Below are 19,578 nucleotides of genomic sequence, written 5' to 3' on the forward strand. Positions count from 1 at the left end.
ATCCTAAATGACTTTGGATAGCTGGTATCAAAAGCCTGAAAAATTAGCTTACTGTTTATTAAAGCATTCCTTTGCCATGAACACACATATTTGTGTTCTTAGGCATTTAGATGGCTCACTGAGCTGTGACCGCCAGCACACAACATGACTCTCCATATTTCCATATCCATAAAAAGGACTTAGAGGTCTTTACTATACAAGGAAAATGTATGTGAATAATCCAAAATGTCTTATGGGGTGTTTTTTTACAAAATGGTATGCTACAGGAATGAGATTAATTTCCAGTACAAATTTATAATCCTGACAAAACAAAAATGATCCATGCAGTAAAAAAAGGTTTTACAGTGTCTTTTTACATTCATATCATGCCAAGAGAAAATACTAAGTTGCTGTACCTATTTCCCTTCAAATTCCTGTATAGGGCACATATTAATGTTGAGAGTACACAGGAAGGTTTACAGTGTTACGGCAAACAGAAATGTTAAGCTGAAACCCAATGCTTTTTAATAAATGAAGTGGACATCTGCTACACTGCAGCAATTCTGTTAAAAGCAACTGTAATAGCAGTTTTGAGATTTATCTTTGGATAATTTTAATTCAAAGTTCCAGAAAAGGAAAAACGTACCTCTGCCTGACCAAGGGCCAGGAATAAAGCACGGATCTCTCTGAGGATTAAAACTGCCAGTTTACGTGTAGCCACCTGGAAACTACACAGCAGCACCAACGCAAATCCTTCGACTGCATGTAGTACATTAGAATAGGGGCTTCTTTCAGACTGTATCCTGTGGCTGGATCCATTTGGTATCAACTGTAGGACAGCACAAGGAAGAAAAAATGGAGCGATGATGTTTGAAAACTGGGTCTACAAGAAATACTTAACGAGGACATACAAAGAAACAAAATGCAGAGGCCACATAAATGCTTAAGGGGACTGACAGCATTCTCTCAAACAACAGTTTTGTTGCTTTAAGTCGCTTTGTTCCACAAAACCAATGTGTGGCCAGAGTCCTTTGGCCAAACCTCTGCCTCTAATTTGCATTTCAACTGTTTTGATCCATCCTTCCCTTAACAAATGAATGGGTAAGTCAGACTGTGGAGACTTGACACTTTTTCTACTCCAGATAGGAGGTTCTCAGGTCCTTCTTTGATCCTGTAGCAGGCAACATCTTATCCTGGCCTGTGGCCTCTAGAGCCTCAGCCTATCAGTAAAGTGTAACAATACTTACTGAAAAATAGATGAGGCTTTCCCTTTTCTACATTTGTATAATACTGTTATAAGCTATTAATTAATGATCCTCTGTGATACAAAGCAAACACCATGCCTGCCCAAAGAAAAAAAATTCCCCGTGTGATTGGGTTAGGAGATAAGCCTGAAAATTATCTGTCATAGTTAAATTATCAGTAGGACAGTGCAGATGGGAGGAGCAGGAGCAAAGCTGTTCAGTTCCCAGGAATGTCTGTAACACATGGAGACAGCAGCCTGTAGAAATTATCAGGTTGTCTCATGTTTTTGAATCAACTAAATGAAATGTCTATGGGAAAGGAAGTTCCAGTTCAGTATTCCCAGTGTTCCCACTAGCATTATCAATCAGTTTCAGTCCTGGGAAAATGTCCTCCTGCCACAACTACATACACATATTTCACTTTATGAGCTTTTGTTCATACGCATATTTCAGTTTGACATGCATTCTCTCCTGTTGCTCAACAACATTAACATCTGCTGTGTTACACATGGACATAGCTGCCCTCAAAAGACAGCTGAACTAATTGCCTTAAGAAAACTTGCACAGTGAATTCTTCTCAGGTGAGTAAATAAAAAAATGCATAAACCACAGCAACACCAAGGAACATAATTTCTGCCTTCCATTAGCACAAATGTTAGGACACAGATCTCTTGATTTCATACCTCTGCAGATCTGGTTTTTCCCTGTTCAGAAGCTTTTCCTGGAGTGTGTATTACAAGCTTCCATTGTGTAAGCAACTGCAGCAGCAACTTTAGTGAAGTATCAAGAAGGGTATGATGCATATCATTCACTTCACGTAGCAGAAAATTAGTAAAACCAAAGAGTACATCCTCCCGCCAGTCAACAAAGTCAACAAGTAAACCCTGAAGAGAATTCTGTGCAATGTGTCGAAGTTCATCATCCATATGGATAGACAGCCTGTAAGTAAAAGTAAATGCCAGGTAATAAAAATATAAGGAGTGTTTACTGTGGTAAGAAGTATATGTTTCTCAGTAACTTAACACTGACAAAAAATTCCCAATGACAATGTAAATTTTGATGATGCTATCAGAGTTTCATTATTACTGACCACAATTAACATCCTTAACCTGCTTTTATACTGTAATTCTTGCTCCAACAGTGTCTGAACATATTCCTGTATCCAAAAGAAGTCTTTGTTCCACTCCTAACAGACAGTAACTTTAAAGTACATAATTCGGCAACTTTGCTGTCTCCACAAAACAAGTATGCTCTTGATTTACCCATTTACAAAAGAACATCTGTTTAGTTATGATAACAAAAGGCTTACAGATTTATAGATAATTTTAAAATTTACAGATTTATTTGTTTGCTTTCTATATTCTAGAATAAAAGATCCACACCACCTCAGCCACCTAACAGTTAAAATTAATCTTTTGCCAAGAAGCAAATCACAATAATTTAAAGCAAATGTTCAAAAGAAATAAAAAAAATATTTTGAATTTAAAAACTGATTCATATTTTAAACAACTTAGGATAGGGAAATGGAAAAAGCAGATTTGGTGCTTTCCATACTTTTCAAAACACACTGGACATCCCTAAAGTCCTTCTAAGAGATGGTGCAATTGTAGATCCCATGTTCAAATTTTATTTCCTTCTGCTTTCACTTTATGTTAAAGTCCTTTTCAACATAAAAATTGTATATTCTTTCTTTTGACAAAAATTTTCAAACCACTTTGGTGTTAGTACTTTGACAGAATAAGGTAAATTCAGATCAGTGTGTTCTGCAATTTTTGGTTCATTGCCTTCATGATACATTTTAATTTTATTGCCCATGAGACTGTAATTTTAGGTGGTGTGTTAGAACTAATTTTCAAAGTATTTTATCTAATTTTAATCTACATAGTTGAAAAATGTGGACATGTTATAAAGAAATGAACAGAAAGCTATATTAAAAAAACCAAAACAACACCCAAACAAAAAGCTAAAGAAAAGTGGAACCAAATTCCATTCAGTTGGAAGTGAATGATGAGATTTGCCTCGTAACAAATTTGGTTCATTATAGCTGCCTAGTCAGGAGACAGGGGACATTTCAGTCAAGTCAAAGGAAAGTGACTGCCATCAAACTTAACCCTTGGTGAATATGACTTCAAAATTAACTGTTATGCTTAAATAACCACATAAATGTGGAAACACAGCATTTTGTTGTGCTAAAAAAGGACCATTTTTGTCTCCTCTTTGGAATACCAAAACCAGAAAAACAAGCAAAACCCCTGAGGCTATGATTAAGTCCTCCATGAAATGACTTCCACAATGACACAAAGTGATAATGGAAAGGAGGGTACAACAGACACAGGTCTCTGAGCCCAAGTCACTGTGCAACAACATTATCAAATGAGCTGTAATTCACACCAAGCATAAGAATGCATCTGTGTATTACCACTAGTGACAGACAGCTTGAGGAAGCAAGTAAATGTTAAGTTTGTTTGTTTGCACCTGAGTCAGTTGAATTTAAGACCTAGTTGGGAATTTTTAATGAATGGTTTCAGTGGGCAGTGAAAGGGGAAAAGGTACAAAATATACTTGACATCTGCTTTAAGGCTTATAATTTGAATACAGCTGTCCCGGAAGAGAGTGTAGCTGCTGAGCTACAGACTCCTTCTGGAAAAAGCCAAATGACACATCTGTTGTGAGGAGAAAAAATTCAAACCAAACTGTGAATAAAAGATCCTATTAACCCAAAGATGTTATTTTATCTTTAGTAAAAAGAAAATATTTAACAGTTTTCTATTCCAAAAACACAGTCTCACAAGACCCTGGCAGAAGAGCTTCTCAGGTTCTTTTCAAAAACAGAGAGGAGCTGAAACTGCAGCTCTTCAAAGTTTTTTATCCTTGTATTGATTTTAGTCTCTGACCAAGAAAAGACACAATATTGTAGCAGAGTGTTCTTTAAATCAGACTTACCTCTTGGGACTACTTTTTCAGAACTGAGAGAACCAGTCAATCTGGACTCAAATAGACATGTCATAGTACAGAGAATGCAGAAGCAACTCTAGTGCTGGGGTAGTCTGGAGACTTAGATTAAGATTAGGTGAGGCATTAATTCCTTAAGTAGTTTATTACTTTCTGCTCTGAAGATGTATTTTGGTAGATTGTTTTCAGTCCACATTGTCCCAGACTCAATAAACCTGATTCTTTCAACTCACTGATCTTCTCTGGTCAGTCTCTTCTTCAACTGCAATGCTCCACATTGGATGCTGCTCTCCAAGCCAGGCATCCTTGATGCTGAATAGAATAAGGTCTGCCTTTTCACAGGAACATAACTTGTTTTGTGTATGTTCAGTTTGTGTCCTGCTCTGCCATACTGACACCCTGCCCAGTTTCTTCAACACCATGCTATATGTCTCCTGAACCATAAATTCTCTGTTAACTGCTTTCCCACCTATTATGCATCCACTTCCTTTTACCTAAATTGTGTTTCCCTTGCTTATACTACAGAATCTAATTTGAAATAGTTATCAATGTCTCAAAGATGCTGTAGGATGAGTACATGCAAGAGATGAGAACAGCTTCCCAAAGGTCCTCCTGTTGGGCAAAGGCTGAGCATGCAATTGCTTCCAGAGTTGCTCTAGAGATGCTGTCATCAGCTCCTCTTGATGTTTCACTTCCTCTCATGGTCAGAATCAGATAACCCAGCTGATCAACTGCTTGTATTGTCCCAGGATGGAAACTACCCAAGAAATGCTTACAAACTGACTGTGGCTGAAGAATCACAAATGACCTTTTCTGCATGGAGTTTGATCATAGAATAAAGATAGATCAGTGGTTGTGTCAAGAGCTGTGAGACTTAAGGAGGAAAGAGCCAATTTATGAAGAAATCCACAGTAGTCTCCAAACTTTCTTAAGAATGGTTTGAACCAGACAATCCCCTGAGACTGAAGAGCTGAGACAAGAATGGATATTTGCTTTCTACCAGCTCAGCTGAGGCCATTATTAAGTATAGAAAGCTAGTTAAAATATGGCATTAAAGGAAAACATATAGTTTTTCATTTCCCTTAAGCAGCACTTATATTACTTTTTAATATAATATCTGTATAATTAGATAAAATAAAGATTTAAAAAAAACCACAAGTGATTTAGAGCAGAGGATGTAAACACAAGGAAATCAAGCTGGCCAGGAACCACAGCACACCTACCCTTGCTACACTTTTGGCTTGTTCAGCTGTCTGCACTCTTTACTGCCAGCTGAATTGTTTCACTGCTTCAGCACATCACTGGGAGCTGGGTGTCCACAGAGCAGAAAAAACTATTTTTGCATGTAACCCTCTGACTCCCACACCTGCCACTCCTCACAGACTTTTCCAAAGCAAGACAAGTGGCAAAGACTGCTTTGTCACAGTTACCTGAAAGCAATATGCTCCAAGGGCCTCAAGGCTCCATTTACCATCATCATCCACTTACATAACACATGCTGCAATCTTTTACTTGGATCTTGGACTTAGAATTGAAATGTAACACTCTTTTCTGTACTGACCAGTACCTGTTATCACTACTATTTGCAGTAAGTCACTGATTTGACATCCTGAAACCTGAACTGTTTTAGCAGTCGTGTGTTGTGAATACCACGAACAATAGTGAATATCATGTAACCTGCATGGTGATGGAAAAGAGTTATGGATGAAGTACCTACTCTCTTATAAAATTAAGAGTCTGCAATATAAAAACGCCTGTAAAAAGACACTAGGACTTCTATGTCTTTTAAATTAATATCAGGTTACTTTTTATAAGCATATGGTTCTGTCTAAGAAATAGTAACACATTCTGTGGCTCAGATTTTAATTCTGTTCCCCTTGAGCAGTTATTTAATGCTGTAACAGCTTACCTTGCCAGCAAGTCAATCAACTCAAGTTTTGACATTCCATCAGGAAGTAATCGAGGAATAGCAGCAACACATGTCCTGAACAGATCAATTTTTGGTTTTCTTTCACCGCTGAAAAATTAAACCAGAATTTTCACTAAGCTTAAAAAGTAGCTGTGTTAAATTATCAAACCACAGTTTTTTAGAAAAATGCTGGATTCAATGGAGTGCCAGGGCCTAGTAAGAACACCAGAACAGAAAGCTAGACCATAGACATGAATTAAGAAGGAAACATGAGCAAATGTTTCAGATGAATAAATGGCTTAGGTTTTGACATTTTTCATGCATCATATCTATGCAGTGCTTGAAAAATCAATTATTACTGACTCACTGGTTTCTCTGAGGGAAACTGGTAGATATATCCAGACAGTTATAATGCAGGGGAGTTTCTCCATAAGACCAGCTTTTGCATCATGCAAGCTTCAAATGAGGCAATGAGGAAAAAGCTGGGGTGTTCCCCATCACAGTGTAGCTATATTATATCAGTTGTATAAAGGAAATAGATACATAAGAGGCTCAAATAACAGGACTGAAGATCCTGACAGTTGGCCTCAATAGGACCCAGATCTGTGGAAATTACACACCACTCATTATTACACTGAAAAAGTAGCGTAATTTAGAGGTAGATACAGTTTGAGAGTTTCTGTTGATCCTTGTCTTGTTGATCCTTGTCTGAGATGGCAGCACTTTGGCAACCATTATCAGCTAAAACATGTTTTAGTAGCCTAAAGGCTGCTCAGATCTGTGGAATGCCTCAACTGCTCCCTAACAGTCTGAGAAAATGGTTGAGCTTGAAGTTCAGCATGAAACAAAAATTGGGTTGGGAGTTCTTAAGTTTTCTAAAAGTAGCTCAAGTTTCAGCTGCTGGTGGTTTTAACAAATGATGCAGGTTTTTTCTGACTTGTTTCCAATATTATTTTGTAAGAATGCAGATTAAAGTGGCCCTCCAGACAGACCCCAAAATGTGGGGTTTTTTTATTTGCTCATTTTTAATGATCTATTATTTGATGATTGAGTATAGAGGAAATAACCAAAGCATAAAAGCATTTCAAACTGTACAGTCTTTCCCACAATACTACTAATTACTAGCCTGTAATATGCTTTGGAGGAATCACAAGAACAAAGTCATGTTTAGGGACCTGTTCCTGCTTTAATATGCTTCCGACTGAACTCAAAAAGAATGGCTGAGAAAGGGAGACACCAAGAAGCACTGTAAGCTACTTAACCCCATCCTGAAATTCAGTGACAAACAGAAAATGAACCTAGTTTTCCTGCACCCCAGTCCAGTGTCCTCTTTATGACATTACTCTGCCTTTCCATCCAGTGGAAGACATTGCATTTGGATACCTTACTCCTGTGTTCGGTCACAGAGAAAGCCTTAATGTAATACCATTTCACAAGCCTAAAGTAAGATTTATAGAGCAACACTGAGCATTCACTGAAATAATGGATACAGAAAAGGCATGAACTGACACTAGTCTGACTTAATTGAAAGATTAAAGAAATTTTTTTAATGAATACTATTCCTTCTCCAACATCTCATCTGAGAAATTGGTTATAAACTTTGAACTATTATTGCTCATGCCAATACGAGCTGCATTAATAACTACTGCAAAATACTATAGTTTTTTATAGCTGTTAACAGAAAAGTGCTTTCAGTAATTTTATCTGCAGGCAAGCCAATGAGTCCTCCTTATTGACATGAAGTGGCAAGAGAACTTTGCAGAGTTTCCTTATGATCAGTTCCTGTCAGGGTAAACAGATCCTGCATTTAAAATGGAGGCAAGTGAAATGACAGTCTGACAGCAAAATGTTATGAAGGCAAATGACTAATTATTTATAAATATAAAATCTGTGGGTGTTTAGTGGCTTATCAGCTGGTCAGAAGACTAGCAGGAGAAGATCCAAATCTGAGGCTCAAGATCCTGACTTATCTGAGCTACCAGGCACAGCGTGTGAAGGGTCTGGCAAGCGGGGTCTCACAGGGCTCTGCAGTTGTCTCTGGCTGACTCAGGAACCAACAGGATGAGCTCCAGATGAACACACCAACAGCTGTCCTCACTTGGAAGCTGGTGTTTCCATGTCAGCAGTATCAGATTTTAATTAGGTGTTGCCACAAAAAATCTTTGCCGTACTTGTAAGAACTGCTTTGTGTGTTAGAAAAATGAATGCCCTATTCTGACTAGATGTTGGAAAGTAATTATAACTAGGGTTGAAGTTCATATCCCAGTGAAGGAGACAAATGACACTCCTTAGTCAGGATTTAGTAAGACTCTTCAGAGTGGCATTTACTGCTTCAACCATAAATGCTTAAAGGATCAGTCATTAAATACAGAAGCATGTCTAACACTGCCAAATAAAATTCTGGAATCTGTATAATTTAAAATTTTATGACTATTCATTACCTACCTACTTCCCTCTGATAATTTATTATTAAAAATTAATGTAATAATGATATTCAGTTCATCCAGTAACAGTAACTGTACGTTGATATGACAAAATCCATAATTTTAGGAAGCAGATACATGTAGTGCTGTATTTAAATATTAAAGCCCATAAGAGTTCAAAACAAATACATAACTCTAGTGAAGCATGAAGTTCTGTGAATAAAATGATAAGCAACGACACAAAAATAACATATTGGCTTCTCCAGTTATCATGCACAATGCAGTATTTTAAAGGGTCATTTTAAATGCTTATAGGAACAGCTAATTATGTTTTTCTTGACTTCACATTATTTTAGAACAACCGATAATTAAGCATCCCAAGTATTTTTTTCCTTGGAAGAACACATAAAAATATGTTCTAATTTGTTTTTCCTTTCAAGTGCATATATATTTAGTTACAGCTCATCTGGATATAAAGTGCAACACAAAAACACAGTAACTGACACGTCTAAATCTTCCAACCTTAAATTGATTATGTCTGACAAAAGTTACGACCAAACCATAAGACCTCCTGAAATTTAACACTCTTTGAAGCTATTTGTTTACTGCCTCTAAAAATAATCAACACTTTGGTGATGCTGAGAAACCAGAGAAAAGACATTTATAGCTAAGGTTAAGTACACTTCATTTCTAAGTGCTCCAGGTATTTCTATGCAATTATCTTTTCAGAAAAAAATGTTTCAAAAGTCACTTTCCCTCTTGCAAAAGCCTGGACACCCAAAATGGTTGTGAAAACTGGCTGTGAGTAATGAGCAGTATACTGGGTAGTACTGTAAGAAAAATATTAAATACTGTTGGAGAGTAATATTGGCATTTAATATAAATAAAGAATGCTAAAGACACAAAGAGCTTACAATCTCATCGACACAGTTACAGCAACAAAGGAGGGCAGAGAAATGACATGGGGTACTACTTAAATCCAAGACTATTTTGAAAGAATGACTTGGTTTTCTAATTAAGATTTGATTTTTATTACAGGCATGAATAGCAATGGGAATTCTGAAAGATTATTATTAATAGGGATTTACAGAATTCATTGCATTCATTTTGAAGTTCAGTGATGCAAATATATGCTGAAACAGTGTTCTGAGTGTAGGCTGACAGGTTTTCCACTTTGGGCTTTCAACATCTACCATCTAAACATTCCTGCAATTCACACATGATTTTGGCTACATCAAGTGCATCAGTTCAGTTTCAAACACTGCAACATGCGAAGAAGTACAACCGCCTTCTCATAAACAGTTCTTTAAAGTATATACTAATTAATGTAATGTTTCTGTTTCTCTGTTGACTTCTCTGTTTCTCTGATCACTCGTGATAGACAGAAATAGAGAACAAAGTTCTGAAACTACATCACAGTATCTTATGGGACTGCTGTTCTTTAGTACTCACGTAATCATGTCTTCAGGTTCCTTGTTAAGCATCTGTATGTTGGTTAGCATCATGCACCGCCCCACTTCCTTGTCAAGGTGTCTGAGTATGTTGTCCACAGCTTTTCTTACTTGAGAATAATATAAAGACATACCTGCAATAATAGGCATTTTTGTAATTTGGGATATTGACAAACATGTATACCTTGAAAAAGAAAGCTGCTTACTCATTCTGGGCTGCATGAATTAAGAAAAATATTTTCTTCATGAGACAGCATATTCCAGTAGTAATTATATCCTGATGCTGAGATGGAATATGTTGCCTTCTCCAAAAAGAATGCTACTGTATGTAAAAATAGCCCAAGTGATTATATATATATATATGCACGTATTTTCCTGCAGAGAATAATCAAAAATGCCTGTTAAAAATATGTCCCCACATAGTTAAGTGAAGCCACACAGTTTTTCAAGTTATACAATGTTTTGTGACTTTCCATAACAGAAGTAAAAGCTCTGATCCACTAGCAAGATTTAAAAAGTACAGGCAAAGAGAAAAAAACAGGAATGTGAACAAGCTCTCCCAAAATGTATTTGGTATGGAAATTAATGGCATGACATTTTATGTGAAAAACAGTATTAGACATACAGCTTTACAGCATCTGATGGTCATAAAATACTTTAAGAATAAAATTTGAATGAACTCTTTGTCTATATTCATCAAAGGCTAAAACATAAATTTCTTAATTAAATTTTATACAGTAACATTGAACAATATATCTTCATTTATCTATTCTCTAGTAAATTATTTTTCTATTTGATATGAAAAATTTGAAAATTACATACATTTTCAGATCTGATATGATCAAAAGTTAAATGGCAGAGTAGAAGGCAAAAGAGAATATAGGAATTACCTAGCTTAATCTTACATGTTACACATGGAAACTAGAATACTGTATCATAAAATAAGAGGAAATTCCTAATAAAATATATTAATTCAATAGTGCAAACCTTTATTACCAAATGCATGAAGAGTAACCAAAATGAAATGAATTGGCGACAGCAGCAATTACTGTGTCTGTTGAACATCTCAACAACAATGGGTCTTACATTTCTTATCTTCTTCTTAATATTGTAACTATGATCTAGCAACATTACAACACAGGTCTTTGTCACAGGTGTAGAAATGTACAGACTTTGTTTCATTCATGTAAGTTTAGTAGCCAAATTTTCCTTTTTGCCAGCAAAAACAGGGACCTTCAGGGCATGATATAGAAGCTCTTTTCCTACAGCGCAGGATTCTCTCTCTACATTGACTACAAAGAAAGTCCAAGGTAATGGTGCTTTTAATTTGGGCACTTCAGCATTATTTTACATTTTAAAGTTTCTGCCATTTTGAAAGTTTTCACTTGATGTGAGATAGTGCAACTGAAATGAAGATATCAAAGGAAGCTTCTCGTTTTCAAAACTGGTACCTTTTTTGTGCACAGGCACTGTTTCTAATAAGATCAATATCCATGAATAACGGCAGCTGCTCAGCACTGAAAGAAGCTAGTTCTTAACCATCTGTGTACTTAACCCTTCTAGAAGACAAGGTTGCTACCACTTCTGCAGCACCACTGAGGACTTTTCCTGAAAGTAACTTAAAAACCCAGTATATCTCAAACTAACATTTCATTAGAATGCAAAAGAAAGTAAATGTTTGCAATAAAGAACTCAACTGAACACCTGACAATAGTAAATTATTCTGCTCAGATACCAAAGACGTTTTTTCCCATTTATTCTCATTGAAGTTTCTGTGTTGTCCATTTTCGTACTGACCTATCATTTTAGCTTCCTCCTCTGTAAGAGTTTTGCTTAAATAAGTTTTCTTCACTCTGAGAGTGTTTCCAGAGGGAAGGACAGCTCCAGTCACCGGCATTGGAGGTTCACCATCTTTTTGCTGCAAGCTATCAGCAATTACCAAGAAAGCTCTCAGACCAATATTCATTCTCTGTAAAGTTAAGAAGATAATCACAATCACATAATTACATTCTACTTATATTCTTCAATCACATTTAAATTTTGAGTATGCACTTCCCAGCATTTTTTCTGTATCTCAACTATATTGAGTAGTCTGATCAGTTTTACAAAAAATAACCATGAAATAAATTGTGAATTCCTATCTGCGCTATAAGCAGAGATCCCCCCTCTCAAGACTCTAATGCTAAGTAGTTTCATTAGTACATTATCTTTTTATTTCAGGACAAAGCATGTAGATAATGACCTTGACTTTAATAATACATCTTAGCAAGAGCTTCAGTTAAACACAAATGTCCTATGTGGTCATTATGAAAAAAGATCAATAACTGTCTCAAAAGGCTGTAGGGTTGTCCATGCTGTGTGAAAAGTCTATAATGGTGATCAGCACCGAAACTGCAACGTGAAAACACCAGGAAGGAGAGGCTAAGTAACCAGAATGTCTTCAGGGAAATCAGCAGAGGAAAACTTGCAGGCTTTGCATTACAAACCCAGAATGTTTCAATTTCCCAGGAATATATTAAAAAAATTCAGAGGCTGTTCTACTTACAGTCTCCCAGAGGTGCATTTACATTGATTAGGGGCATTTTTTTAGGACACTCAAGTCGATGTACATCAAAAAGTAGCCCTATTATTTCACTGTTTTCAGACATATATTGTTGTTGAGAAACAGTAAAATTTCAGATGTTGATTCATCGAGAAGCTAAGGACTGTGTCCATTCCCTACAAGCTCAGCTTCATGCAATGCTAACAACACAGTGTCCTTTGCAGGATCTTCCTCAGTGACGACTGCAGGTGACTCTGACCCAGAATGTGGTGCAGACTGCCTGCTCAAGAATTCTGTTTCATTTTTCTTCACTCTTCTGAAGAAACATGAAAGCTGTGCTCAAAGTAAAGCTTGCCTTTCACTTTCTGCTGCTTTTGATTGTGAAAAATTTAATCTATTTTCCCAAGGCTTTTTTTATCAAATGTAATTTTTGCAAGGTAAATCGTTCTATTTTAACATCTTAGTGAACAGTTACGATTGTTTAATACTGCAAGATTGATATGAAAATACTTTATAAGACTATCACAAATGCTTTTTGTACCTCATGTGTTTATTCTTAATTTTAAAATGAAAATGTTTAAAAAGTATAAGCAAATATATTATTTTCAAAAGAAATAATTTTATCACTTAATTTTATTTGGATTTTTTTTTCAAGTTCTTCAAATTTCTGATTGTTTTCTCTAGGGAAAGCACTAGGAAGCTGACTCATTACACTAACACTAGTGGAGCTTTACCAGTCAGAGTGGTAAAACTTCATTAAAGTTTTTTTTATCGTCACTTCTTCTTGGATCATGTACTCTTTTTCAGCAGAGCTGTTTTGAAAAACATTTAAATTGTTACAGAAGTAAATATCTTTTTATTAAAATAGTTTAAGGCATTGCATATGACAACAGCAGAGTGACAAGGAGATACTGCGATAAACAGTCTAGTTTATTTTTTTTTTTATATGTTTGCACTAGTTCACATTTGATAGTCTTCACTAAGGAAACATGACATAGTCATAAATAATGTGACATTTCACAGATCAAAGTCCCCAGATGTATTTTATCAATGTATCAAGTTCAAGACTCCATCTGAAAGCTGGACAAGGAGAAAGCATGCTTAGAATGTAACCAGAAAGCAAATGTAGCACAATACAAGATATAATAACTAAAAAAAATGCAGATGCTCATCATACCTCAGGGTTGAGACTGAAAGCTTTTGCTGGTTTTCCAACACAAAGGAAGTCAAAGATAATTTCTTTCATTGCAAAATCTAAACGTTCCTAAAATAGTAAAAAAATTGCAAATCATTAAGTTTCTCACTTCTGCTACTTATTTTCCTTAGGGAACAGAATGCTGAAAATCAGTTTAATCAGGATTTATTTAAATCTACAGAAAAACAGATCTTCTGAAGTATGCAGAACATATTATCAGATCTAAGTTTTCAGCACTGTTCTATGTTGACAAATTCAACAATTTATGCCATTTAAATAGAAAATTATCCATTTTGGAAAGAAAGCTTTTAATTATTTCATTTAAACTGTGGTAATTACAGTACTAACGTAATATTTTATATAAAAGGAGCATGTTCACAGATGGCACAGTTCAGAGAAAATTTTAAGCATCTGTTTAATCACTCCTATTCAGAGACTTTAAGCATGTGCTTAAGTGTTTTGCTCAATAGGAATCATAGAATCATAGAATCATAGAATCTTAGGGGCTGGAAGGGACCTCAAGAGATCAGTCTAGGAGGTTCCTCCAGTGCATTGATGATAACTTCTTAATGCAAATGGTGGACAAGCCGACTAGAAGAGGAGCGCTGCTGGATCTTGTACTAACCAGCAAGGAGGGCCTTGTTGAAGCAGTGGTGGTCAATGGCAGCCTTGGCTGCAGTGATCATGAGATACAAGGATGAATTTAAGTAATAAAAGAGATGAAACTTCCAGCACTGAAGGTTAGTTTATTTTAGCAATTCCCATTTGAACTGATGAAAAACAAATGTGTCAACTGCATGCTGAACTTGGCTTTCCTCTGACCAACTGTCTTAAAAAAACTGCAACTCCTTGTCCTGTATAGTAGAGTTCAGCTTATTGTTTTGAAGTCAGAGCCTGTCAAGAATTGCATTTTCTGACTTGCTGGCAATTCCAAAAACTGATAAAGAATACATTTCAGTTGAAGTGAAAACATTTGTATTCTTTTTCAGTGGAATGAAGTTTATCAAAACCATTGTTCAAAAGAAGTCTGCCCCAGCTCAATTTGTAACTTTTTAATTGCCTAGATGAAAGAGATTGACAAGAGAGTTGCAAAAAAAATCAGGCAATGAAACTTTAAGCATTTGTTAATTTGTTATTGGAAAAATAAGTTATTCATTAATTGAAAAGATATATGCATGGTTCTCCCATACCTGTGCAATAAACTGTATTATCTTCACAAAGATGTTTAGAGGCATATCTCTTGGCACAACACCACGGGACCCTTTTGGGAAAAGTGTTGTGACAATAGTAATAAGTCGACTGTAAAACAAGGAAAAAAAAGCATTAGACATTTCTGGACCTTGCAGACTTTCATTTACTGTGAAATCCTACCCCATTTAATCCATTTAGAAAGACTAGAATATATTTCCTTTGAAATGAAAACATAACGGGGTATCTTGTTCTGATCCTTTGCTACAAATTCTGTGTAAGTATTTTATTTCATTATTACAAGTAACAATAAACCAGTCAATGACATGCCACTATCAAAATATTTCTAACTTTAACCAGGCAAAGAGTGATTTTTCATTCTTCCAAAAACAGAAATACTTTTTGCAGTCATTTTAACAGGTGTGAGAATAAATGTCAGAGAATAAATCCACTCTACAAGGCCTGATGATCATTACAAATCCAGCATCTTACCTTTGGGTAGCTGTATTGCTTTCACATTTAATTCTGATCATGTAAACCCACAGTAGTCTGTACAGAGATTCCAGTGCAACTCGAGCCATTTTTGGGTCCTTATTCTAGAGAAATATATAATGTAAGAACAAAATTCAGGCACAAATTAGAAAGGTTCTAATTAAGTTCTGCACTTAATGGATGTCAAGGTTCAGAGTTTTTGTAATAACACTACAAAATGATACAGCCCCACATCTGCCCAGTACCTCATTCCTGTTTCACAGCTGTTTGACTCAGGCTTGGTTTGACTTAGAGAAACAGCAGAATTTCAAACTAGGCAAAAGGATTATTTTTTGTTATTGAAAAAGTCTGAAGAGCTAAAGAATTGGTACTGTTGGCAATAAAATAATGTACAGAATCAGATAACAGTAATAATTCAGCACATGTACCTAAAATGGATTTGCAGTGGCTCAACTGAGCATACTCAAGTTTTAATACAATATTAAAACCAGAAGATACTAACCTTGAGGTTGGATAAGCAGTTGTTGAGGAAAACATGCCATCTGTTTAAGAAGAACTGCTTCTGACTGACACAAAGCAAGCATGTCACCAAAGGGTACAAAGCCTAAACAGAAAATTAATGTCGATACTGTATTATTTGCATGTCTACAGAACAAAAAATAACAGAGCTACTGTAGACTTAAAGCTCTAACTCCTCCATTTTGTGCAATACATGTTGACCAACATAAACACAGTGTTAAGTAGAATAATTTAAAAGGAACCAGTCTCTAAAGCTGTTAAATATATCTTTTATGGATAAACTAAAACCAAGTGTCTACTTATAGCAGCATAATAAATCCAAAGATAGGCCACAATTTTACAGACTCACTGGGCTAATTTATGTTGGTTAATGGAGAAATGACAGCATGGAAATAACTAGAATTTATTATAACAACAGGACCTGCAAGGACTTCTGGGACTTGTGAATGCTCAGATGCCTATTACTCCTAAAAATCTGCACTCACAATATTTACTGAGACACATGTCAAACACTCTAAAGAATTGTCACATCTTGCAGAGTGAAAAATAAAAAGAAGCAAGACAGAGCATAGAAGTTCAAAAATACTGGAACCTGGTGACTTTGTTAACACTTACTTTGACACTCCTCTTGTAAATGTTACACTAAAATAAAATAAGCTAAAATGCATCTATTAATTTTGAAACTGACTTTGCTATTTCAGCAAGGCTTTTCTGTTTCAGTTGTCATGTTAATGTATCCAACCAGGAATTGAAAGTTATTAGGCAAAAATAAGACCAATGATTCTCAAAATTATCTACAAAATTATAACTTCAGTCACAGCCCAAAGTATAAATACATCATAAACCCCAGATTATGTTCCTGTAATATATTGCATTAAGTGTCTATAGCTAGGCTAGACCTAGTTTCTTGAGCAAATAGAAAATGTATATTAACTTTGATTTTTATAATTTTCATGCCCAAAATACATGCTGGGAGATGATAACTGAAGTTTTTTCATGGAAGACTTTCTTACCATGTTAACAGTATGGCTACAGTAGTTGATTACTTGACAGGATCATGGAATTTACTAACACACCTGGAGTGTTACAATTCATCCTAAGGAAGAGCCCTAGGAGGAAAGATTCAAATAATCTCATGGTGTTTCTTAATTCCCTCCATTCACTACCAAGGGAACCTCAAAGACTAGCTCAGACAAGACACTTCTAGACAAGGCAAGGTAAATGCCCCCACCCTGCCTGTACAGTGAGTGCACCAATTCACAAAACACTGATCTTGGAAAGGAAGGTCCTCTTCAGACTCTAAAGAGTCTGGCTTCTTCCTGGAAGCCTGAAAATATGCACTGCAGCTATTTCTGCCAACTGTTTGCCTTTCCCCTCCTCCTTCTTCTTGCAATGTTTGTATTCCTAATCACACCCTCACAAGAATCTGTTCTATTTTGTCACTTTTAACTATGTAGCCTCCAGTGTGGTATGTGTAGACAGCAACTAAACTCTAGGCCCCAGCTGTGCAATCTTTTCTCAAGCATGTAGTATTGACTTTGGCAAGTACAGTCACCAGTTTGGGCAAGTTCTATTTAGTGCAAAAACTGTACAGCAAAGCTCCCACCCTGCTGCAGTTTCAACAGTGCTTTATTAACTTGGCAGAGTGGGATAGAGCCACACAAATGCAACCAGAGTGAAACCAGAAACGCATCCCGAGTCTCCCACTAATTCAAACGGGACTCAAAGCTCCAGGAGATGCTCAGACTCTCCCCTGGGACTGCGGGGGAATCGGCGTAACAGTGGCAGAGAACTCAGGCACACCCCTGCATTCTTCCCAGCAGACCCACTGGTGCTAGTGACCAGAATTTGCCAAGAGCACTGTGAACAGGGAAGTCTTTTTGACTTGCCTATAGAACATGGGAGGATGAGTGACAACTTTCTTTACTTAAAATGTCCAAGACTTCAAAACGGATTAGCTAATGCTGCAGTGCTGACGTGCACTGACCCAGTTGGAGCGACAGACTGCTTAAGGCGGCCAGCGTCAAACTGACTCAGATCTTCTCTTAATTCAGATCAACTCATGCTTCCAAAAATACACTGCAGTGCCACTGTTCATCTCACAAGTAAAAAATGAAATAGGGAGCTGCACAGTAGCCAAGTAACGGATTTAAAAGGGCATGAGTTATGCATTTTTTTGTTCCGACAATGTATTATTTAAGCCCCGTGAAAGAGTTGTTCCCACATGCCTCATTTGTTCTCGCTTGACAAGAAGTGACCTCTATTCTTTCTCCTCTTCTCCTAATGTTTACACATAACAAGTATGAGAAAACCTAACCGTTTAATAAGCACAGAGCCAGAAGCTGAAAACATCTGGTTCAGACTGATTTTGGTCATATTCTGAATAAAATAAATATACTTATTTTCTGCAAAAACGATAACCTTTCCTGCAATCAGAAATGCACTGGTTATACAGCCAAATTAAAAAAAAAAAAAAAGAATTTCCCAAGAGTCTTGCTCAGAGATATTTTTGAAAAGGAGTTTGAGCTTCTGCTTCTCAGGGTTACTAACCAATGAGTGCTTCTTTCGGGAGGAGAGTTCAAGTGTTGTATCATACAGGCTTTCAACAAAGTTCCTCAGACAGGGGACATTCACTTCATTTTTAACAGCCTGAAAGAAAACTTCATGTTAATAAAACACTCCTTCACAAGCTGTTTTATTGAATTTTAAAAAATCATGCAACAACCTGAAAAATAAACTCACAGCAGCTACAGGGACAAGAATTTCGACAAACAGTCCTGCCAGTGCATGCTTGATATCTTTGTCTTTAACTTCAAGGAAATAATGTGCACATTCCTAAAACAAAACAAAACAAAACAAGAAACATAAGCTGAGTGTCAGTTGGAATAAAGACCCTTAAATGTTCTCTGAATGCACATTAAGTGTCAGTGACTATTTTTATCTTGCAAATTCCACAGAAAACATTTGTCTATTCTAAATCTGCATTTTGCAGCCAGCAGAAAGCAGGACATAAGTCAAGAGCAAGGATCTGTTAGGCTAACCATGATAATCTACAAACTATTGATTCCAGCTGTGCCCAGGTGGTGTGCTGGGGATGGAAAAGGAGCTAGACTCAGGGGTGACCTCATTCCTTCCCTTTGTATACCTTCAGGAGCACAAGCAACAGCCCACACGGACTGCTTTACACAAGGCTCTGGGAGGCCAAAACAGAAATGTAATTCTTTGGTAAGATACTCAAAGGAAGGAACAATCTTACTGTAAATATTCTGGATAAATTTCACTGCACATTAAAGATCAATACAGAAATGTGCTATGTGAGGGAACACACTATGGTGCAAGTCACCAGAGTTTCCAGCCTGCAAATGGGGATTGACAGAGAAAGTAAAATGTACTTTGTTCTAAACATGCATTGAACTACTCTCCACACAGCTGTGCTGCTCAGGAAGTGAGGGAGGGGACATAAGCATCCACCCACTCTTGTGTTTCTGCACAACCTCTCTGAGGACAAATCACATTCTTCCAGTTATTTCTTCCTCTCTGGGACCAAGGGCTGAACATTACAAGGATGATCTCCACTGGCCTTTTATCCTGCACATTCGTGCAGAGAAGTTTACGCTTCAGACCACGCATCATTTTTCCTGGCTGCAATCAAGATTCTACACCACATGGCTTCAATCACCCTGG

General features: G+C 36.6%; 1 protein-coding gene across 1 annotated transcript in view; it reads right to left on the bottom strand.

Moving 5' to 3' along the window:
* The window catches only part of FRY (furry homolog (Drosophila)), a 160,203-nt gene that overhangs the window by 82,501 nt on the left and 58,124 nt on the right, over nucleotides 1-19,578 (bottom strand). The window contains exons 9-19 of the mRNA XM_009998351.1: nucleotides 18,637-18,729; nucleotides 18,445-18,543; nucleotides 15,878-15,979; nucleotides 15,376-15,479; nucleotides 14,886-14,994; nucleotides 13,678-13,764; nucleotides 11,756-11,927; nucleotides 9,960-10,092; nucleotides 6,085-6,192; nucleotides 1,907-2,162; nucleotides 626-808 (exon numbers count right to left, since the gene is read on the bottom strand). Coding sequence (XP_009996653.1) covers nucleotides 626-808; nucleotides 1,907-2,162; nucleotides 6,085-6,192; nucleotides 9,960-10,092; nucleotides 11,756-11,927; nucleotides 13,678-13,764; nucleotides 14,886-14,994; nucleotides 15,376-15,479; nucleotides 15,878-15,979; nucleotides 18,445-18,543; nucleotides 18,637-18,729 — 1,446 coding nt within the window. The remainder of the gene's footprint in view (nucleotides 1-625; nucleotides 809-1,906; nucleotides 2,163-6,084; nucleotides 6,193-9,959; nucleotides 10,093-11,755; nucleotides 11,928-13,677; nucleotides 13,765-14,885; nucleotides 14,995-15,375; nucleotides 15,480-15,877; nucleotides 15,980-18,444; nucleotides 18,544-18,636; nucleotides 18,730-19,578) is intronic.

This window comes from Chaetura pelagica, unplaced genomic scaffold (assembly GCF_000747805.2).
Source record: "Chaetura pelagica isolate M959 unplaced genomic scaffold, ChaPel_1.0 scaffold105, whole genome shotgun sequence".
Taxonomy (NCBI): domain Eukaryota; kingdom Metazoa; phylum Chordata; class Aves; order Apodiformes; family Apodidae; genus Chaetura; species Chaetura pelagica.